This window comes from Podarcis liolepis, assembly GCF_965112155.1.
Source record: "Podarcis liolepis genome assembly, chromosome: 8".
In the NCBI taxonomy this organism is placed as follows: domain Eukaryota; kingdom Metazoa; phylum Chordata; class Lepidosauria; order Squamata; family Lacertidae; genus Podarcis; species Podarcis liolepis.
In genome coordinates, this window is record NC_139560.1 from 24,528,652 (window position 1) to 24,551,709 (window position 23,058).

A 23,058-nucleotide genomic window follows, 5' to 3' on the forward strand; every position below is an offset into this window, starting at 1 on the left:
ACACTAAAGCTTTTACATAGAAGTATTGCCTGAGTAGAAGGATAGAAGTATCTGTCACAGCACTACACTGTTCAGCATTTTCAAAAGCTAATGGTATGTTACAAAAATCTACCATCTTAAAAAGCCCCTTAACAGGCCTCCCAGGACTGCGTGAGCTTACTTTGCCTCTGAGGTGTGGGGTATAAGTGACTCTGTAGGAATCCTTGCCTTCTCCCTCACCTGCGGCAAATAGGCAGCCCAATTAATGGACACATTCAAACTCTTACATGCACCTATTCCTTCCTTCCAGGATATATGTCAAAAAACCCGCCTAGATTAAAGGAGTAAAGCTTGTCAATTGCTATTCCGTGGTGCAGAACAAGTACACAGAGCAGACTACTTTCCAAACCAATAAAAGTTATACTGATTGCAAACTCTGCTGGAGTTTCAGGAGCATCCTAGTATAGGGCCAGCAGTACTTACCATGCTAATACCTCAAAAATAAGTTATCCATCAAGTCATGGACACTGATAGCATGCAAGTTACATGGTCCTTACAAAAGAAAATGTATTGCAAGTGGTTTTAGTTTCCAAAGGTAAAGATGTGAAACACACAATACATAAGCCTATAGATATTAGAACAGAGAATTAGTTTTCATGCAGACATTCCATAAATGCTTTATTTCAGTGTTTAAGATTACCATTTTTTAGACTACATGAGGCACAAATCCCAACCATTATCAAGTATACCCCAGCATAAAACAAAGGTTTCCTGGTTCAGACATAAGGTGGGTGAAGATCAGCTTTGCTCAAGTTTACCCAACTTCTCAAAAATATGCAACCAATAGATTCACACTAAACGTCTGCAAAGTTCTTGCTTTTTATGTGAAATTATTTTCTCTCAGCTATAAGATTTGCACTTCAAGGTTTCTCTTTGAAAAGACTGAAGGGTTCACTTTTCATAATTACTATCAAATAACAGGTTTATAAAGGCAAATAGAATTCATATACACTTTGGGGGGAAATCTATAAAGTGTTCTAGAAGTACACATAATTGCACACCAGAGGCAGCAATTCATTTGGTTTATACTTTTACTTTAGCGTGTGTTTTCAGGAATTGATTAGAATTTTGCAGATTTAAAATTTAACGTTTTCATTTTAACAGACGTGCTACCACCACAATACAGTAACAGTGTATGCTGCTGTTGTGCTTATCAGTAATTTCTTATTAGAGTGTACAGAATTGCTTGTTTTGTCAATAGGGTGACAACAGTTATCCTGTGCTTTCAAAGTGCCATAATTACATGCTAGCTCTCATCCCCTGAGTGCTGGATTGCAGTGACTACCTTCATTAGTTTAAAAAAAACAAGACATGAATTGATGCATCTTTCCAGATTGAACCAAAGCAGCAATATTAAGCTCCAATATCCATACTTGTTTTATGTAACAAAATTCACTTAAGAGTTGTACTGGTAGAGTTAAAAACCTCATGGCTGCAACATTATTACTAGAACCTAACAATACTCAGACCTTTTCATATCTAGCACTTGGAGAATCTCCATGCACCCAGTTCTACAATTTATGGGTGTCAATACAGTTTGCCCTAGCAATTTATTTTTTTTAACTGAAATACAGTAGATGAAGTTCTTGATTTGCAACACATGATTTCACTTAAATGGAAGTTTACAGAAGGCACTCTATGGCAAACATGAAAGGTTAACACATTGCAATTCCTCAGTGTCTTGGCAACTTGACTTCCCAAAATAAAATCATTAAAATGTGTTTCTCCCCTAGTGCTCAGAAGTGACAAGTCCATACAAGCTTCTATAAAAAACCAGATTATACCAAAAATCACAGTGCTAATATTAATTGAGCAGCCAACGATGAAGTCCAGGCAGAAGTCACGAGTCACTCTTCATTATTTGTAGCTTCTGCAATATAAAACAAAAACAAAACCTAAAATTTTAAAAGTGGCAATGACTTTTAGACAAATATATTCTAGGAACAGTTCTTTGAAAGGAAGTCATCTGTATGAATCATATGAAGAAGCTTCTGCTGCTAATATTTAGCATGTCAGAAGAATGCAAGTAAGGCAGTAAAGCTTAAAGTGGATTATTGGGAGGAATCAGATCAGATGAAAATGGTGATCCTTTCTTAACTGGAAATAATTGGATATTGAATTTATAACCGTTAGAGAACCTTTTTCAGCTTGATGGCTGCATTCCCTTCTGGGCAACTAGGGGCAGGGGGCACATACCAGGCCAGGCCAGAAGCAGAAGTAGTCAGAGCAAGCAATATAAATTTTACCTTTGTACAGTAGACTACTTTCTGCTCATGCTTGTATACTCCTTTCTATCCTCAATCCTGGCTAGCAAGTAGTTTTTATTACAGTTGAAGGACACATTCCAGCAAGGCAAAAAATACTTGAGGGTGGTACAAAACATGGCTGGAGAGAGGTGTGGCCTGGGAACACCTCCCAGGCCTGAGGTTCCCCACCCTGGTCCATAAATACATACTCTATTGACTCCCAGCATCACACAGCAGCTAAACAAAAGCCAAATGGGAGTGCTTATCACACTGGAGGATTGAAAGGAGCATGTGCAGAAAGGTCCGTAAAACAAGACAAAGCCGTCTGAGCCTCTGTTGACCAGTACTAGGGCTACCTGATGCAAAGTGTCGCCATATGATAAAACATTTAAAGTTCACATTTGTTGAGTCATCTTTTGCTTCAAATTGATTTGAGAAAGCAGATTCAATTAAAGAAAAGAAATCTTGACACTGGTAATTTGAGTTTGCAAAGAGTGAGCAATGCGGGAGAGGGGAGGGTTCCAACTATTTCTTATTTGTAATTCTGCACGACTCAAAACAGCAAGTTACTAAATATATATACGTGTGTGAGAGAGCTAGGAAGACAAAACACAGCTATCTCTTCATGGACATATTTATGCACAGGCACTTCCTCTTCCCACTGTAAGAAATTCCAGTAGTTATATCAAGCATTTCTCCTGGGTGCTATGATGAGCTTTTAATTGCAGACCCTGGTTTCCAAAGCACTAGGGGGCCTTCAGTTTCACAGAAAGGAAATCTCCACCATCAATTAAGATTGAGGAAAATTGATGTGCTGTAATGTTAGATCTGGCCTGAGCGATGAACCCTTTTGCCTGCCTTTTCATTTGTTCTTTTGTCTCTAGTCAAAACCTGTACTTTGCTTTGTTTTGTCCAGTGAGTGAGCGTCTGAACCCTACCCATTCCTCACCTATTATAACAGAAATCCGAGAATGGGAAATCCCAGAGCCATGGTAGCAATCTGATCATCATTAGAATGTGTTTGGCAAATAGTAACTATGGAATTAAATGTGTATAATTAAGCTTCTCATTTCCAACATGTGCATCTTTTCCAAGTCTATTTTTAACTAGCTTATCTGCTTCAAATGGCTTGGGGCCAAAGTAGACGAAAGCAGGTAGTGGTAGTCCAATTTTGACAGCAAAAGGGTTCACACAAGTGCCCTGTTGCTTGCTTCCCTCCACTCTGACCCCTGCTCAAAGGACTTTTCTCTACAGCTGTGCAATTATGCCAGAAGTGAACCCAGCTGAAGTGAGGGCTTTCCAAGGGGTTTGTAGGAGGTAAGTGGCAGACAGACAGGCTCTACCTTCCCCAACCTGCTGCCCTCCAGATGCTCTGGACTGCAGCTCCCATCATTGATGACCACTGGTCATGCTGGCTGGGTTAATGGGAGTTTCCTTCCAAGACGTGGCGGGAACTCATTGGGAGAAGGCATCATCCCATGTCCCTACTGCCATTTTTAAACAAAAGCTGACAACCTCTAGATGAGGTTAGAGCAGACCTAAACACACAGACCAGGGATGAGGAACCTAGTTTTCTCCATATACAGTGGCACCTCGGGTTACAGATGCTTCAGGTTACAGACTCTGCTAATCCAGAAATAGTACCTTGGGTTAAGAACTTTGCTTCAGGGTGAGAACAGAAATCACGCAGCGGCAGTGGGAGGCCCCATTAGCTAAAGTGGTTAAGAATGGACCTCCAGAGCAAATTAAGTTCTTAACCCAAGGTACCACTGTATTGCAAGGCTACAGTTCCCATAATCTTTGGCCACTGCTCAGATTGGCTAGCGGCAGAAGTAAGTCAAAGTTCAACATTTGGAGGACCACAGATTCCCCCATCTCAGAGTTAATCCTACACAACCTAGGCAGATTTAAAAACAAGCAATTACCTGCAGGACACTGTTTAAATACCTCTATTTAAATAATGCAGGCAGCACCCAGGACGTGCCAATGAAAGGTTATGAATAGGAATACAGCATTTTAAACTTCTAATATATTAGCCCTTTGCTCCTCCATCAACATACCTATCTCTGTTGCTGCCGTAGCTTCTCCCATTTCTTCTTTTGTTTCAGAGCCCTCACTTACTGCATCACGGTACATCTCAGTTTCCTTCTTTTCTCCTGTCTCACCTGGAACAGTAACCATAGAGATCAAGCCAGGGAACATTGAAAGAGTATTGAGTGCCCTAGCAGGTTCTGCACTGGTGGCTGGCACCCTTTGGAACTGGTAGAATGGAAGACAAGAGAGGCCAAAAGGAGGTGGAGCCAATGACAGGCAAAACCAATTAATTCCAGCTTTGTCCCCATCCTCTTCCTTCTTGCAGAGATCTATAAAGGGCAACACTTAAGACTGAGAAGATACCCCTGGGGCTGATGGTAAGGAGGCAGGCAGGTGGCACCTGCCTGAAGCTGGTGGGGCAATGCTCCATTTGTGCTAATGGAACAGCCCCCACTGATGCTATGGGTGTTCTTTATAACATCAAAGAAGAAATAGTTGAAAGCACAGGGGACATGCAGCACTTGCCAGCTGATATAAATGTATCTGCCACATCAAAGTGTACCTACCATTGTCCTCTGTGTAATTTTTGAAAAGTTGTTGGTGAAATAAGTAACTTAAGCATTCTACGTGTCAAGACATGTACGTCCATGTAAACAGAATTTCCATTCACCCATGCATTAAGCGATTTTGATGTTTTTCAAACCATTCAGTAAATGAACACAACCTTGTTTCCTACAGCCTGCATTTTGCAGAAATCCTGCTGCACGTACCATAAAAGTGGTACAGAAAAGATTCGTCATGGGAAATGGCTATCGTAGCTAATAGCCCCTCAGCACTAGGTATAACTCTTGATATGTTCAGATGCAGAATACCTACAGTTACCAAAGGCCAGGGCCAAACAGCATCTCAAAGGGGAATTTTCCTGGTGTGATGGGAGACTGATAATGGCCAAGATAAACACTCGATGTAATGCAGCAAACCAATTCTAAATAAATACTATTACTTCACAAGCAGACAAACCAATAATAGCATTGTATTTTTGGTTAACTATTATACACATCGCAATAATTTTGACTGGACTGATTTGGAATTTAGCAAAAACTTGTGAACTGCCCTGTGATCTCTGGATGAAGGGCGGTATACAAATCTAATAAATAAATAAAATAAAAGAGAAACAAGTTACTTTGATGTCAGAATGTTCAGATCCATTACCAAATCAAAGTACAGTCGCCTTTGTGCCATTTGTCTTCTGGCAATATGCACCAAAGCAGGGCTTTCCCACCCACTCTCCTGTTAGCATCTCACCTAGCATAAAAAATTGCTGGGGGCGGAGGAGGAAACAAAGTATATGAAATGGGAGCACAAGGAAACAAAACAAGGCAACAATTGGTGGCGCTGACCTCAGTTATTTAGAGGAGCCCCTTTTAGTCTAATAATTTGTCAAAGCTACACACAACTCAAACCCACAGGGCAAGATTTTTGCCCTCATGTACCTGCATGCAAAAAAATTCATTACAATAGGTGGAATCTGCATACAGGTCAGAACTTGGCCTTCTCAGTCTGAAATAGCACAATTTATTACCCTCAGTCTGTTGTTCTTCATCCATTTGCAGCTCCTTCACAATTTCCGTTACAAGACTCCTAACAATTTCCTCAGTTGCAGGCTCAGCTGTGCCTGTCTCTGCTGATTCAACAGGATCAGGCTGACTGTCCTGTACAGTTTCCGGAGGCAAAGTGTTGGCAGTTTCTGTGGCAGCTTGAGGCTCACCAACCACTTCGGCTGGTATCGCAGGTCGAGGCTCACCGGCTTCTAAAAGGGCGACAGGCAAACTTTTGCTGAACTTCTCTTCCGGCGCCACGGGTTGAGGCTCTGTGCCTTCGGGGTCGACTCTTTGACAGGTAGAAAGGGCACAGTTGGTCATTCCAGGGATCAAAACATCTGCTTCCTCTTCAGCAACACCCTTGCTTAGTTTTGCTCCATCTGAGCCCAGCTCCACTTCCATTACCCCAAGTTTGGTCTGATCAGAAACAGTTTCATTTTCGACTGCAATGGGCAAGTTGTCCTCTAATTTGGGAATGTCGATGAAGCAAATAGAAAAGAAGAACACAAATTATTACTGAGAGCAAATCTATAGGTTATATATATCCCATTTATCCATACAATCAACTGTTCTTCTGTAAACTTGATGCCACCCATATCAAAGCATATCTGAAAGAGTAATTTCTAGGAGTGGCAACTACACCACCAGAAGCAACTCTAGGGCTACTTTTTCTTTTTTGATAGTGTGATTATCAGTACGCATGTTAGCTATAACTTCTAATGAAACATGTAGAATGCACTATAAGAAATTCAAAACAGAGAGTGGCTCAATTGTCCCATCCAGTTCTAAATCCGGACAAAACAGAGGGGTGCATAAAACCTCCCCCAGTACTAAAGTCAGTAGGAGTAAGCCCACTCCAAACCAAGTACTTTTACTGGTCTCCTTCCATATGTGAACAATTGTCGTTTATTGCACAAAAACTACTGTTCTTTTACTGCAGCCAATACAAGTGGACCAGGCCTTCAACAATATAGACATAAGGCAATGCATAACCCTTCCTCCACAGGTATCTTGCATCTCATGATAGCAGCTATTTCACAAATTATTGAATGAACATGTCATGTCATTTAGTTCTGATGCTTAGAAGCAAAAAGGCAGAGTGTTCATGTTGTAGCCTGAAAGCAGAGGTATGTGTAGATGTTTCTGTCCCTTACCCACCCCAACAAGTCTGAATGGTAATGACGAGCACAGTGTCCCAGCCAAATTAATTTTGACAAGTTAACTTATTAAACCATCCTACAAAAACTGTTTTGAGTGAAGAAGCCTTAAGGGAACTCAGGAAAAAGCTTATAACTGCAGAATGACATGTTTGTTTCCTGGTAAAATGATCTCACCAAGAGTACAGCAGAATTAGTTACATGCCTTTATATATTCAGTGGCCTCCTTACCTTCCACTAAGTAGATGTGTAAATCCTTTAAAAAGAAGAGGAAGGCCTCATTAAGATTTTGCCATATGTGTAACTAATTTACACATTTGTCCAAAATGCCCAAGGGAAATAATTTCAACTTTAACCATGGGGTTGATATTTCCCCCAGGATTATTTTTGCTCTTTTTGAAGTGCTAGATTTTTAATTTTATACTATAGCTTTGCCTTTGTCCATTTGTCGTTTATTCACACATTGAATGTAGTCCACAAACTGGAGAATACTGTAGTGGATTTCTCACAAAATCAGCATAATATGTCCCTGACTTGCAGCCCCCAAACCACAAACAAAGTCACCCCATTCTGGACCAGTCACAGTTTCTACACTGCCTTCAAGGCCAGCATATAATGGCTGTCAAGCTCAGAAGTTAACCACAGTTAATTTTTAGACCAGTTGTAAGGAATTGCATTGTTTAGTAGAGTTTGTGTCACATTTCAGTCTCCTGTGGCATCATTTTATAACGCAATGGAATCAGACAAGCCACTTCATCCAGGATAGATCAGAGCATCCAATTTAGAAACGAAGCAAATACTTTTATCATAAACGTTTATACTACACACAAAATCTGGACTCAAACAGAAATATGAAAAGCTGTTTATTCCTAGGTCTGTTTTAACAATGTCAAGGCTGTATTGTGTTACTGGACATAAAAACAAAAATTTAGACATAACTTTTCCATGTGGCATTTTATCAAGGAGTACCAGATAAGTAAAAGGTCTGATTAAGAAATATATATTTTAAAAAGCTTTATTGAGAAGACTGGCATGTACCAGCATTTGCACAGTTGTTAAAATATAGAGAAGAAAAATGACTGTAGTGCACTATCTACGAACTATGAAAGCCTGAGAACCTTTTTGCAAGTGTAACCAAGTATGTTTACTTAAAAGTAGGTCCTACCATGTTAACTGAGGTTTGCTCACAGGGAGGTATACAAAGAATAATAACCCAAACAATATACATCCTCAGTGTGTCTTGGGTGTAAACACTGTTTGTTTATATGCAAATTTATACACAACTTATTCTCAGGCAAGTTATGCGGAGTTTCAGCACAGCTTTTTTTTTAAGCCTGGTTATAATTTATACTGGAGAGTTAACCTCTTAACTCTTAGAAGTCCAGTTTAACACAGGTCTGTAGACTAGGTTATTAAAACGAAATATCTGCCAAACTTACATAACAATGACACAGCCATATGCAGTTTATCGGTAGTTACAAAATAGGCCCACAGCCCTATAATAGCTTATTTAGAAGTACAATTAAATGGACTAGCTCCTGTGGATCAGGATGACTATTGCCAGATTGGCAATTTTAGTACTAGAACATGCCAAGATAAACTAAGGTGGGAAGTGGGCTCCCCCCACCGCAACTTTTTATTCTTTTGCTTACCTCCATTAGCCACAGAGAAAGTAAAATGGAGTAATGGGGGTAGGCAAGAAAAGAGGGAGCAAACTTAGGGTTCTATTCAACTAATTGTTTCCTCAGAATAAACCCACTGAAATTAATGGACCTGAAATTAATTAGCCATGTTCATTATTTTCCAGGAGTCTTCTCTAAGTAGAGAATACTACCTTTCAGATTATGGACCAGAGGTTAAAAGTATCTTCCCATCTGAAGATAGCAAGGAATGCAGAAAGGATAATCAAAGGAAGACTGCCTCTTTAATGGATGTACAGAAGGAAACAGAACTTGAGCAATGCACCTTGTTATATAGGCTCGAGAAAAGCTGAATTCCCACCCCAAAACAACAGGAAAAGAACAGGTGTGGCGACCCTAACAATAATACCGCTCCAAACGGTTTTGAATGCTTCTTCCCTCCCCGCAGCTCTATTATAAACTGAGCGCCTCTTGCTACGAAAAGAATATTGCGACACCTTAAAAAAACACAAAAAACCTTAACACGCCGTATATTTCAAACACACAGGATCCCGGGAACTGCGGTTTGCTACGGGTGCTGGGAAATGTAGCTCCGTGAGGGGAAAACCACATTTCTGCCCCTTCCTTACAAACGTATTACGGCTCGAGAGGCTTCCATTGATGCACGACGCGCAAACCCCCGACTGAGCGGAACATATAATAAAAGTTTCACTGCCACATAACTCCCAATAGTACAAAGGGAGCGAATATCAAGCGGGAATTAAATTAGGTGCTGCTTTTACCATTAATTACTACAGGTGTTTTAAACGCTCCCCCCCCCCCAGGTGTGCTGAGCCCGCGTCCCCTGCCTGCTCCGCTTGCCAGAGCAGCAGCAGCAGCAGCAGCAATTTTGTAAGGGCAGGATAGAAACTTTTTTTAAAGGAGAAATAATAAATTGGTAGCAGCAGCAGCAGGGAGCCTAAGGGGCGCTCACCGCATTTCTGCAGCCCGTTGGCGTCCGGAGACTTGGGAGCCGGCCGGCTGCAGTCCTTGACCTGGGTCTGAGCGCTGCTGGAGCACCCCATTTGCGCGGCGGGACCCCACTCCCCACACCGGGCCGAGGCAAAGAAACGGGTCTCCCGGGGCGGCTCCTCCGCGGGAAGCGAACCTGCCGCTCCGCTGCCGCCGAAGGGAATGCGCGCAGGTGTCTCCTCTCCCAGGCGCTAAAAAGGGGGGGAAGCGGCGGCCGCCGCCCCCCTGCTGAGCTGCGCGTGCCGAGGAACTTCCCTCTCATAGGCTCCCGCCGGAGTGTTTATCGCTCGAGCTCGGTTGCCATGAGAACGGCGCGCGGCCAGGGGTAGCCGAACACGGGGCGCTCCAAACTTTGGGCATTCTTCTTCGCACGGCGCAGGCGCGGCGGGACGGGAGCCTCGTGGAGGCTCGGCGGGGCAGAGCTCGGGAGGTCCAGTGAGGTGATGGTGACACAACGGGGACGGGGCACGCCGCTGGTGTCGCTTTTTAAAATCGCAATTTAACGCGGCAATAGGGCCTAGTGGGCGGCTGCCCCCTCTGTTTGCTTTGGGCTTGCCTCCCCTGCGACCAATATAGATATTAAACAAGAGCAGGGAGATAAATCGGTGCTGGCGGCTGATGTCCGGGGCCCCTTCCAGCAGGGCTGCCTCCCCACAAATTTGAAATAAGCGATCCAATGAATATGATCCCCTAGAGAAGACGTGGTGGGCAGCCTTTGACCCTCCGGGTGTTGCCAGGCCCAGACAGGGGGGGGGGGCATATGGGCCACTTGGCCCGGGCCTCCCATTCCAAAGGGGGCCTCAGTCAGCATATTTATCTATATTTTCCATTTTGTCTTTATATGCAGATATGGTTCAAGCCTTGAAATAAAATTATTTGTCAGCATAACTTTTGTGAAAATTATTTATATACTTACTTGTTTGTAAGACTTCCCTTATCCCCAGGGTAAAAAAAAGGGGGGGCACATTATCTACCTGGCTCTGCAAGGCCCTGGGTGTTGCTGAACTAAGACTCCCAGGCAAGCCTTGTTTGCTGGGGCTGGTAGGAGTTGTAGTTCAAGGACAGCAGTAGAGCCAAAGGCTCCCCACAGCTGAGCTATACAAAGAGATTCCCCCATGCCCTGTAAATCCTGAGTTTCAAATTACCAGTTGCACCCCTGCCTCTCAAAATGTGTGTGAAGCAGCTATAAGGCCCCCATGGTGGGTTTTGTTGTGGATTATATTCTGCAGTGCTGGAAAATAGCCGTGACATGTGAGTGACATGTTTATCCCACCCTTTTGCCAAGGAAATCTGGTTGAGGTACATCAAGGGTGGTGTCCTCAGGTGGGAATGTACCTGCCAGTACCTCCTATAAGGTCCACAAATAGTCTATTGAAAATGCCCAGTGCACCAGAGATGGTTTGTACTCAGTTCCTGTTTGCATGACTCATCCTCTTTTGCAATGAACCCATGGGCATAGTGAAGGGGGGGCAGGGGGCACCTGCTCCCCTAAATCAAATAAATAAATAAAAATAGTTAAGTAACTGACAAATCACAGATAGTTTGGTTATGCCCCCCAACATAAATCCTGCCCCCCGACATAAATCCTGGCTATGCCCATGATTGAACCTCCCCACTTTAAATATTTCCATATTTCATTGGATGCCAGAATTCAACACGCATTCTCCCATTCCTTCTGAACAGAGAAGAGGTTCAAAGAGCTGCTTTCTGTATGGTACCTTTTCCCACTTATGGAGCAGTCAATGCAGAGGTAGTGTATGTTGCACCATTTAGTGGTCCTGCCTGTTTTTTATGGGGTAGGCATTAGGTGTTATGCTACCATTTTATGATTGTTGCCAAGGGATCTTTCTAAAAATTCCAAATGTGCCATCTGGCCCAAAGAGGTTGGCAACTCTTAATGGTAGGTGGTCCCTTCAGCCTCAATCCCCCCCCCCCACCCAATTTCGTCCGTACCACAACCCTTACATTTTAACCCTGTGATAATTGACTACCCCAAAGTCACCCAGTGAGAATCCTAAGTGGGGTCAAGGAGAAGGGGGTGGCAGACCCATTGGGACATCCCAAGATGGGAACGGGTCAGTGGTTTTGTCTAATTGTGCTACACCAGATCAGGCTCCTCAGGAGATCTGTGGGGCTTCAGATCCAGCAGATTCAAATTCGCTGGTGCCCTGTCCCTTTTGGACGCTTTCTGTGTGAATGAAGATAGGGCCTCCACAACAGTACTGGCAGAGAAATAGCTATATGTCATCCAAATTCTGTCCCCACCTAAACACCAGACAGTGGGGAAAGACCTGTTTCTTAGCCAGGATTCGACTTGGTGGCCATAGTCACTGCATGTATGTACAGTATTTCAAATATTAATACCCTACTTTTCCTTGTACAATCCAATGTGACTAATATGAGAAACATGAAATACACTAAAATTTGACAAAGGAACAAATACGAACAGCCACACAGCAAAATACATTGCATGTTTCCATTGTTTTAAATGGCTTCAGTATACAAATCCTAATAGGCCTTGCTTAAATTCATGTATTTATTTAACAAGATTGTATGCCACCTAACCAAAACAACTCTAAGCAGTTTACATAGTTATGTAAAACATCCATAGGAGAATACCAATAAAATAGCAGACTTTAAAAACAAGTAATTATGGCCTTTTTATGCATTATATAACCAGTACTCATACTTGGTTGCTGTGAGGTTGCTGCTGCTTCCTGTGCATTCCTGTTGGCTTCCTTGAGATTGGCATATTTTCCATGCCAGTCCACAAGGTATGCTGCTCTCATGAGCCCCTGCAACCAAGAAAGCATTTCTTGGCAGCCTCTTCATAGCAACTGTAATTATGAAACTATGGTGGATGTTTTCATATGACAAACCACATAAACTGTGGCTCAACAAATAAATCAAATGGGGGTGTTTTCAGTGTAAAAGCGAAGTGTTTTGAGGGGGGAATGTTATCAATTGTCTTACTAGTTTGGTAAAATACATTTACAATAGATAAATGTATTTTCTGAGGATGATGTTCTTTGAATCAGAGTCTTAAGCTGCCCACAATAGAGTCATAAGCTTCATGAAATCTCTCATGTAGGTGCTGGCTGGACCCCCACCAGTTTAGTTTCAGCAAGATGATGGCCCTACATGCCTTCAAACCATAACCTTGATTGCACTTCTGTAGAATTAAATAAGAAGTTGCCACACAAAACAATGCGAAAAAGAACTGACAATGAACAAATAAGTTTTGAAACATGGGGGGCTTTTTGGGGAGGGGTGTTACTTTACGAATTAAAGTTTAGTTAAATGAGGTTGCTCTCTTTTAGACCTTTACCTGTAAGCCCCACTGAACACAGTGAGGCATATTTCTGAGTTGAATTGTACAGGATTGCACTGCAAACGTTTCCTTCTGTGACTATCTCAAGGAATTGTTATATCAGGTCAAAGAGCACGTGATGCTGGTCACTCTTTAACACCAAATGATGCAATAGTGGTGGCATTTGCAACATACCAGTGGATAGATATGAATTACTAAGCACACTGGTTAAATGAAACAACTGTCACGCTGCAGGGGGGGGGGGTATGGTCTTGAGCCAAAGTCTAGCACAGAGAATCAGGCTAGGTATAAAATGTGATCAAAACTACACCCAAGTTCAACATCACAGTGAATTCAGCAAGGTGAGGGAACTGGAAGCAGGACTAAGGATCCCACAAGCAAGAAGAGATATCTGTGTTGTTTCCTACAACTAGAAGGCTAATGTGTGAGACTCATACATAACACCCTAACCCCAGCTGCTGGTAGTAAAGGAGTTCCAACAATTGCTTACCATGTTCAATGTCTTGGTCTGTAGACCCATGCTAGGTCATTGCTCTTCAGTCTGTGCCCAGGCCAATTGGTGCCAGAGTTATTCAGGACTGAGGGCTGGCTCAGTCTCTTCCTCTGACAGCTCAAAGGGTTCTTCAGACAGTTTCCCACCAGGCAGCCTGTCAAGGGGATCCTCAGTATTCATTCCAGGTGATCCAGCATGGACCTCAAAGTCCTCCACCTTTGGGGTGTCAGTTTCCCCCCCTTCAAGTACTTAGTGGCAGTTCAGGGCTAGACATGGCACCAGTTTGTGTAAAGCTGTAAGACACAACAGCCATTTATGTTCTGCCAGAAACCTTTTACATGCAACGCAAACATAAGTGAACACAAAGTGCACAACTCTTTCACGTTTACTGTAGAAATTTAAAACCTTCCTTACATTAACGAAAACAGTGAAAGCCCTCAAATGTCTTAAAATCCAACCACCATCAAAGGTTATCAAAACGCATTATGTCAGAGTAATCGTATTGAAACCTAATCATGATCACATTTCTGTTGTCAAACAGACTTCATGAATCTGTGCCGTAGACACCCATTAACTTCTGCAAATGAGAGGCTGTGTATCTAATTGTTCTAATTATTGCAATATTTGCAAGAAAGAGACTTCTAGAATGGTTTTTTTTTAAATGTCAAGCACATGTGAAACACATCTGATTCCTCTACTGATTGCAGCTTGTTCACAGAGCAGACCAGGGCAGGTGTACAATCTAAAAGCTGGGTGGGGAATCTCAGGCCTGGGGCAAAATACCGCCTACAAGGCAGGAATGGAGAACTTGCTGACCTCTGAAGACCTCCCCTGGTCTGCTCTGTGAACAAGCTCTTATCATTCCTAAACATTGGCCATGCTGGCTTAGACTGATGGGAGTTGAAGGGCCATCCCCATTATAAAGGAATCTCCTACGACTGGCCTTGAATTGTATGATGGAATAAGAGGATATGTTCATAATAATCTAAGCTGTGCACGCACTATAACTTTAAAGCACATTTGAAATGCATTCTTTCTCTCAAAAAATTCTGGGCACTGTAGTTTACCTCTCACACAGCTAACATCACCAGCAACCTTAACAAACTACAATGCCCAGAATTTCATGGCTTTTTACAAGACTGCATTTCTTAGAAATGCAACAGCAGGGATCATTCAGCTAGCAACAGAAGGGTTAATTGTTTAGTTAGCCAACCTAGAGCGGGTGTTGTTGTTGCCTAGCAACCAGTGAGATTGGCACAATCCTTGCTGTGATAACTCAAGCTCTGATTGGCTGGTTAGGTTCAAAGGTGTTTCCTCCTGTGTGTAATTGTATGCCTCCCTATGTACAGTGGTGCCCCGCAAGACGAATGCCTCGCAAGACGGAAAACTCGCTAGACGAAAGAGTTTTCCGTTTTGGAGGTGCTTCGCAAAACGAATTTCCTATGGGCTTGCTTCGCAAGACGACAATGTCTTGCGAGTTCCTGCTGGGTTTTTTTTCTAAGCCGCTAAGCCGCTTATCAGCTGATCCGATCAGCAGATAAGCCGCTAAAAGCGCTAATCCGTCAATGGGCTTGCTTCACAAGACGAAAAAACTGCTAGACGAAGAGAATCACAGAACGGATTCTTTTCATCTTGCGAGGCACCACTGTACTAGAATTGAACTAAGAAACTTCTCTGTATATTTCTATATAGTTCAGTTTCCCCTAGTAAAGTATTACCAATTTCTTTTCTCTCTGGACTCCATTTGTGTTATTCGAGTGACTCTTCTAACAGTATTACTCATGTTTAAACTGGGCATTGAATGTTTTTGGATATGCTCAGATTGACAATAAGCATCAGGATTTTCTCTGCCCTCCAGCGGACTTCATTCCTTTATCCATTTTTGTTCTGGAACTGTTTTTTGATTGGATGGCTGAGTGACAAGAAATGTTGATGCTGATTCAGCAAATGCCAACCTTGTTAGTATCCCAAATTCCAAATTTGCTCACTTTGGAACAATGAGGCATAGTTGTTTTCCTGACAATAAATGAAGAGGACAGTGCATGAACCAGGGAAAATTGAATGAACATGTTTACACTTGCTTTAAATATGATCATTATCATAAAGCTCAGTCTGCCACTTTTAATACCCATAGAAAGAAAAGTAATTAGTGTGGGTGCCAGAATGGAATTCTAATAAAGCTTTCTCATTTGTCTGAGGGTGCAAATGTACAAAAGCAATAAGTTTAATATCTGCCTGTTTATAGGGCATGTCAAAACAGCTCTGGCAGCTTTTAGAGTAATGCAAAGATTAGGATGTCCACACTGATAAAACACAGCTGGACTATAAGTCTAAAAGAAGCCAAATCAAATCCATGTGTGAGAAATATGCATTCTGTGTGGCATAAATTTAAGCACAAATTATCCCCAGGTTTGCCATCTTTGATAGCAATAGATTATAAAGAAAACAAGAGTGAGTCTTGTGGCACCTTAAAGACTAACAAATGCTTTAAGATTTTATGGGCTACAGTCCACGCCATCAAACGTATGAAGTGTTTTTCTGAGCGGCAGCTATATATACACATAGTGAAGGAAGTAGGGAATTGTAAACAGTGAGGTCAGAAGGAAAGGGAAATGCAGAAAGTTGCACTATTTTGCAGTGTCCAGAAACTGAACTGCTTGCAAAGACTGGCTTAGTCTTAGGTTGTTGGCACAGTGGAATTTGTTGAAGCCTTATAGAAACTGCATTAAGTACCTCCTGCTCAGGTGACAAAGATGGAGCCCATGTATCTTGGGTAGAAGTGAGACTTTTTGGAGACAGCAGCTAAGTGTTGTTCTAACCAGTCATGAAAATGTTGGCATACTGTGGAGTCATGTGGGAGCCCATGACAGGGCCATTGATTTGAATATACAGTGTTACCTTGGTTCTCAAACTTAATTCGACTTCCAAAACATTCGAAAACCAAGGTGCACTTTCCCATAGAAAATAATGCAAAAAGGATTAATCTGTTCCAGACTTTTTAAAAAAACCCTAAAACAGAAATTTAACATGAATTTTATTATCTAACGAGACCATTGATCCATAAAACGAAAGCAATAAACAATGTGCTGTACTGTAAAATAATACAGTATTGTAGACAAAAATGAAAATGTAATTTTTTTTCTTACCTTCATGGATGATAGTCATTGTTTGGATGGGGGGTCAGGGTCCTCTTCTAGAATCGCAATCGGTGACTCCTCTCCTGCAATTCCTTCCCTTGCTTTTCTTACACCACTGACACCTGGTTCAGACCCGCTGATTCTTTTCCTCACTAAATTTTTTTCAGTTGAGATTTGCTTTTGCTGATGTTTTAAAATTTGTCTAAAGTGAGACATAGCATTATGATTGAAAGTGTTGGCGGCATGACTAACAGCAGCTTTATCAGGGTGATATTTTTCAACAAAACTTTGCACTTCAGCCCATTTTGCACACATTTCTTTGATCAGTGCAGTAGGTACAATTTCTCTGCTCTCCACCTCTGAAGGTAGTTCCTCAGTTGCCGCCTGTTGCTGCTCCGTCAGAATGTTTTGTTCTTCTTCTGTGGCGAGCTCAGTCTTGTGGTCCTCCACTAACTCCTCCACATCATCACTGTTCACTTGCAATGATTTCTCCTCCTTTGTTATGTAGGTCCTCTTTGGCATTTTCTTCCGAAAGAGGCCTGTGTCATCACAGTTGAAAGCTTGTTGGGGAATGAAACCCTGTGACTCAACATAATCTTTAAAATCCAAAACAAATCGGTCAGCATCCAATTTGTTGGCAGTGGCAGCTTCACCATGTCTCACCACGCTGTGTATGCCACTTCTCCTCTTAAAATTATCAAACCAACCTCTACTTGCCTTGAAAACCTCACCCTCAGCACTTGCTCCAGGAGTGTTCCTGATGAGTTCAGCATGCAAATGTAAAGCTTTTTCACAAATCATGCTCTCAGAAATGCTGTCACCAGCCAACTGTTTTTCTTTTATCCATATTAAAAGCAGCTTTTCCACTTCTTCAATTGTCTGTGTTCGTTGCCTTGTGAGTGTTTTAACACCTTTTGCAACATTGGCACCTTTAATGGCTTCCTTATTTTTTAAGATGGTACAAATTGTAGATTTGGCCATACCAAACTGCGTGGCCAGGTCACTTACACGGACACCACTTTCATGCTTGGAAATAATTTTCTTCTTCACCTCTATTGTTGCTCTGTTAATGGTTCTCTTGCCTTTGCAACTTTTATCCATTTTCGCACAGTCACACAATCAAATTGCAAGAGTGCTCCTGAAAATACAGTAGCTGAACTGGGTTCCAGAGTCACAAAAACAAATTAACCAAAATACTAGCAGAAACAAAATCGCCAAATATGTTGCAGAAACAAAATTGCCAAATATAAGCTCCAAATATCACCAGCGTGTTGCACGGGTCCTCAGCGGAAGCACTCAGAATGGAAGCATTCAGCTTCCAAAAAAAGTTCACAAACCGGAATACTTACTTCCGGGTTTGCAGCATTCAGGTTCCGATTTGTTCGTCAACTAAGCTGTTCGAGAACCAAGGTTCCAATGTAAATGTTCTCACCAAAGCTGAAACCATTCTAGGTAAGTACAAAGCGCCAAAGTTCCGCGGCCTGGTGTACTTGTTGCCCCATCGACACTGAAAATAGAATTTTAATATTAAGTGCTAGTGAGCCCTGCTTTGCTTTGAATTACTGTACCGGTAAGTCATTTGTTTACTCCAGAGCAAAATGCTTTACATTTTTTTAAAAAAAATTAAGCAGCCATGTCTTTCTTCACAATACATTTTGACCATAGATCATATTAAGACGGAGGACTCTCCCACACCCTGAATTATATGCCTTTTTATTTGAGCATATCCTTTCAAGCACAACTGCAGCCTAAATTAACAGGCCATGCCCCGAGGATGCCTCGATTCGCTCTCATTTACAGAGCTTGCTCTATGCGGAGAGAAGCAAAGAGAGGGGGCTGCTCAGGCCAAGTGCGGCATAGAGATAGGAAAACGGAAAGACGTCGCCGTTCGTCTTCCAGAGCCTGGAGGAACCCGCCTCAAACTCCTTTCAGAATGGCCGTTAAAGTTCTTCTCGGTCAGCTTTCTCCAGACCAACCTTGGTTCTCCAGACGCTTCTGGACTACAACAGAGGTTCAAGTATGATGGGGAGCATAGTCCCAACGCCGTTTGAGGCACCAAGGTTGAGAAAGCCTGTTATAGACTTTTTTCTATCTCTATGGTACCATCTTGAGGCTTGTGCGCATGCTCCACGCAACGCACTTCCCGTTTGGGAAATTGGCCACGGGGAGTGGGCGGAAATTTCCCCCTCTCGCGAGCGTAGCCGTTCGCGGCGGCCGGGCGCCGCGTGGTTTTGCGCGTTGCATTGCGGGAGCTCCTTCCTTTCCTCGCGGCCCGGCCATCTTGGAGGTGCATCTCTGGTAAGCGGGTCTCCCCGGGGTTGGGTAAGGGGAGCCGGGTGAGGGGGGGAAAGCCGAGTTCACGCGGGGCGGGGGGCGCAACAGGTGGGACTGGATACGGTGGGACGTTAATTCTCTCTCTCCCCCCCTCCCCGTTTTCTTCGGCGCAGGTGACGGCAGAGCCGACGTGAGCCGACAGGATGGTGGCCGCCAAGAAGACGGTGAGAGGAAGAGCCGGGCATGGGGGGCAGTAGGAGGGCGGAAGGGGCCTCATGTGGGGAAAGGCAGAAACGGGAGGAGAGGGGGGTGATCTTCGGGGCGAGGAGCTTGTGAAACTTGGGGCCAAACCTGGTTGTAGAGTCATTAATTTTTATTTAATCTTTGTCGGATTTTAATTTATAGATCGCGTTTTTTAAAAATACTGTCTTGCATGAAAGCACAGCCTAATGTGGTTTATTTGGTGGAGCGGTATGCATTTCATAAATTGTATGTTCTTGGTTCCTTGCAGCTCATAGGCCTTTGCCAATCCAGTACTGCACTGTTAGTTTCCTGGACTTTTGCTAGTAGACGTGTGTGCAAGGAGTACTACTGTATTTTTCTTCTTCTATACATAAGGAGCTGCCTGTGGCCTATTTGCACAATGGTGGCTTTATATGAATTTATCTCTCCGTGTGATGAGTTGAATATAAGGTTGTAGGAGAGTGGTGTTGCATGTGGCTTTTCTGCTTAATCAAATGGCAGTGAAGTTGGATTGTTTTTGAGAATGACAGGTATATAAATTTTGGGTGAGGCATGCATTTTCTGTCAGCATAAGGCTGCAGATTTCCCGTACTTTGGAAGAACCCAGGCCCACTGAGATTACCAGGTTTTTAAAGTAATTTTTAAAGACTTGGGTATAAAAGAGAGAGAATTCAGGGGTTTTAGGTTTAGAAAGCAGAGACAATAGTGTGAGGGCAGGAATGTGTTCAAAAGTGTCAGTAACTCTTACACTTTAAGAGATATATCCCATCAGCATGGCTATGTAAGTTGTATACTATAAGAAACAAACTGTAACTATTAAATACTATTTTTCATTGGGGATGTTTTTCCATTTTCTTCCTAAGACCCTGGTTTAAGAGCTAAAACACGTAGCTGTGTACAAATAACTCCTGTCTTGATTTTTTTAAAGAGGAAAAATTAAAAAACAAAAAAAATCTAATAAGTTTTAACATTTAAGTTCATCATCATTATGCATTATTTGATGTGTTTTGTGTGATACATATTCCTAGATGAGTGCATTAAGCCCAGACATGTGGAATATAGAACTTCATTATTCATAAATGCAGGAATCATTTTGAAGTTGCCATACCTCAACATTTTCTTTCAGAAAAAGTCCCTCGAGTCCATAAACTCTAGACTTCAGCTGGTTATGAAAAGTGGTAAATATGTACTGGGATACAAGCAGACTCTGAAAATGATCCGACAGGGCAAAGCCAAGTTGGTCATCCTAGCCAACAACTGCCCAGCTCTAAGGTAAGTTTGTATCTACAGCAGTTTCTCAACCTTTTTCTGACTTCTGTTTTCTTCACTTCTCAATTCCCTCTGTAGCCCCCTAGTCTCGTGCTGTGGCCCCCCATTTATGTGATTTTCACCTGTGGCCTCCTTGGAATATCCTGATCCCTGGTTGGGAAACAGTGATGGCCCCTGGTTGGGTAACAGTGATCTATAGTACTGAAAATTTGAGATTTTGTAAACAAATTGAGCATGTTGTTTAGATGGCCAGGGTTTAATAATAATAATAACCAAAAATTGTTTTAAGTGGGACTCCTGTGCACACTTGCCTGGGGGCAAGCCCCATTGAACTAAGAATTACTTTTCAACAAGCATGCATAGTATTGTGCTGTTAAATCTTAGGTGTAATCTCTCACTAAAATAATTTTATAAAATAAGTTGCTCCAAGTAATGATGAAGGTAGATATGTAGACTTGGCCACATTTTCACCAGCATATTTTTGCTCTTGGTAAATGGGAGATAAATAAACCTTGACACCATGACCCAAAATCTACTGGAAATACTGATTTAGGACTTAAACATGACTATTTTTGCTATGACATAGTAATGTTCCATAATATCTTATAAAACAAAGATATCTTTATAGCTGCTAGACTCCCTATCTAGATAGTAGAAGGTGTCAGCCTTTCATGAGGAATAATGTTTAGTGCTCATGTGAAATTTTCAGCCTGTATTGTAGATTAAAATCCATAAATTTAAACATTGGTTTTGCTTCCACGTGTGTTTAATTCTCAGGAAATCAGAAACTGAATACTATGCTATGTTGGCCAAAACTGGTGTGCACCACTACAGCGGTAACAATATTGAATTGGGTACAGCTTGTGGAAAGTACTACAGAGTGTGTACACTTGCCATCATTGACCCAGGTATGTTGTTTATTTGGTACCACAATACCCTTGGATATGCTGAAGAGTCTTATGGTGATTTACTTCTACGAAGTCCATTCATTACATTCTCTGGAAACCATCCTGATTCTAAACCCCCAGCTCTTCATATATTAGAGTCCACAGTCGCTTTAGAGCTAAATCATAGTGAACTTCACCGTGCTTACATTATATTGTAGTCTGAATCAGTTAATTCTCGAGATACATTGGAAAGCGATCTACAGGTCCCTGAGAATATAAATCCAATCCACTCCAACATCTTCAAAATATCTATAGTTTAAGTAATATCTTACTGTATAAAAGCCATTACTCTCAAACTACTCCTTAAGGTATTGCATTTTGAACTTTTAAAGCACTGCGAATATTCTCGCTGTCCTGATATTTCAGTGATCAGGGCAGGCTAGACATTCGCTATATTATAACTATGTAGTGTGTCCCCAGAGCTAGATTTGCCTCCCTAGTTCTGGGTTTTAACTGCAAGTAACATCTTTAGAATGTAATTAAATTACAATATAATTAAAAGTTTGAATTTATGCTGGAAAATGTTCATATGAATACACATCTAAAAGGAAGAATGGGTTGTTGGCATCTTGATACGAAGAATTAATTGTGCAGCACCATTTGCTATAGTGTTTGTTAAAATATGTCTTTTCTCCCTCCCAACAGGTGATTCTGACATCATTAGAAGCATGCCAGAGCAAACCAGTGAGAAGTAGATATTGCTGAACTTTACATTTTGTGTAATAAAACTGGTTACAAATCTACCATTGGCAGGAGCTTTCTTGAGTTGCATATATTCATAGTTGCAAAACATGAAGACCACAAGATTGGGGAAGCCAGGTCTAGGGTATGTTACCACAAACTTTGGAGCACTGATGTGCTTTTGACTGCATCTTTAGTAGAAGTTGTGCTACCTTATTCTCCACCCTCTAGAAGTGCCTTGCAGCTGTGAAAGCATAATGTTTTATCGTACTTGGCTCAAAACTAGTTCAGACAACAAAAATGTCAATAGTCACTCAGTGAGAAAGGGAGGCAATTGCTTAACAGAATTTATATTAATGGGAGTTTTGTGAATTTGGGTTGTCTACCATAATACCCTGCCCATTTCATTGCTTTGCCACGCAAGCCTGTGGCAAATAAGGCATGAATTTGCAAACAAGGGTGCTATCAATTGAAAATGATACAATACTGTATAAGATTGTTACTATTTGCTACCTTCCCTTCACCCTAAGGTGAAGTTTCAAAAATTAAATATAATTAATTTTCTGTATTCAAATAAGTTTCTGGATTCTGTATTCAAATGGGTAAGTGGTCTGGTTGCTGCTCTAAAATTAAAAAATAATGGAGATAATAATTATTATCAGCCTTTGGTCTGATAATCATAAGTGAAAATCAAATGTTTTCAGAAATATTCAGAAGTGGCTTCCAAGGGCTCTTGAAGAAGCTTTATTTTATTGTTGCAGCTCAACCAAAAATATTTATATAAATTCTCAAATGATCAGAACTTTGGTTTCAGGGGCACTTCTGTTTCTTACAATGCTGGGATAAAAATGTCTTACGACTTTTTAAGCTCCAGAAGCCAAAAGGTCTTGGAATCAGTAACGTTCTTTCTTGGCAGCAGAAAGGCATCTGGGATAGTAGCTTGAGATAAAGCCAC

General features: G+C 41.9%; 3 protein-coding genes across 4 annotated transcripts; 1 reads left to right on the forward strand and 2 right to left on the reverse strand.

The window, feature by feature from the left end:
• Positions 1–640: 640 nt before the first annotated feature.
• Positions 641–10,068, reverse strand: ERICH5 (glutamate rich 5). Its single transcript, XM_083517451.1, has 4 exons — positions 9,691–10,068; positions 5,902–6,384; positions 4,346–4,450; positions 641–1,909 (listed from the first exon to the last, which is right to left on the reverse strand). Exons 1-4 carry the CDS (start codon positions 9,779–9,781, stop codon positions 1,887–1,889), a joined length of 702 nt encoding a protein of 233 aa, XP_083373577.1. The 5' UTR covers positions 9,782–10,068; the 3' UTR covers positions 641–1,886.
• A 2,182-nt stretch (positions 10,069–12,250) lies between these two features.
• On the reverse strand, positions 12,251–18,808 carry LOC310713349 (tigger transposable element-derived protein 1-like). 2 transcript variants are annotated; one of them, XM_083517385.1, is made up of 3 exons: positions 18,666–18,779; positions 16,699–18,196; positions 12,251–13,845 (listed from the first exon to the last, which is right to left on the reverse strand). In XM_083517385.1, exon 2 carries the CDS (start codon positions 17,788–17,790, stop codon positions 16,714–16,716), a length of 1,077 nt encoding a protein of 358 aa, XP_083373511.1. In that variant the 5' UTR covers positions 17,791–18,196; positions 18,666–18,779; the 3' UTR covers positions 12,251–13,845; positions 16,699–16,713. The 2 variants fall into 2 exon arrangements, with proteins under 2 accessions (XP_083373511.1, XP_083373510.1); XM_083517384.1 differs by having other exon boundaries at positions 16,699–18,808.
• A 71-nt stretch (positions 18,809–18,879) lies between these two features.
• On the forward strand, positions 18,880–22,165 carry RPL30 (ribosomal protein L30). Its single transcript, XM_083517504.1, has 5 exons — positions 18,880–18,987; positions 19,137–19,187; positions 20,333–20,478; positions 21,253–21,383; positions 22,068–22,165. Exons 2-5 carry the CDS (start codon positions 19,167–19,169, stop codon positions 22,115–22,117), a joined length of 348 nt encoding a protein of 115 aa, XP_083373630.1. The 5' UTR covers positions 18,880–18,987; positions 19,137–19,166; the 3' UTR covers positions 22,118–22,165.
• Positions 22,166–23,058: the final 893 nt, after the last annotated feature.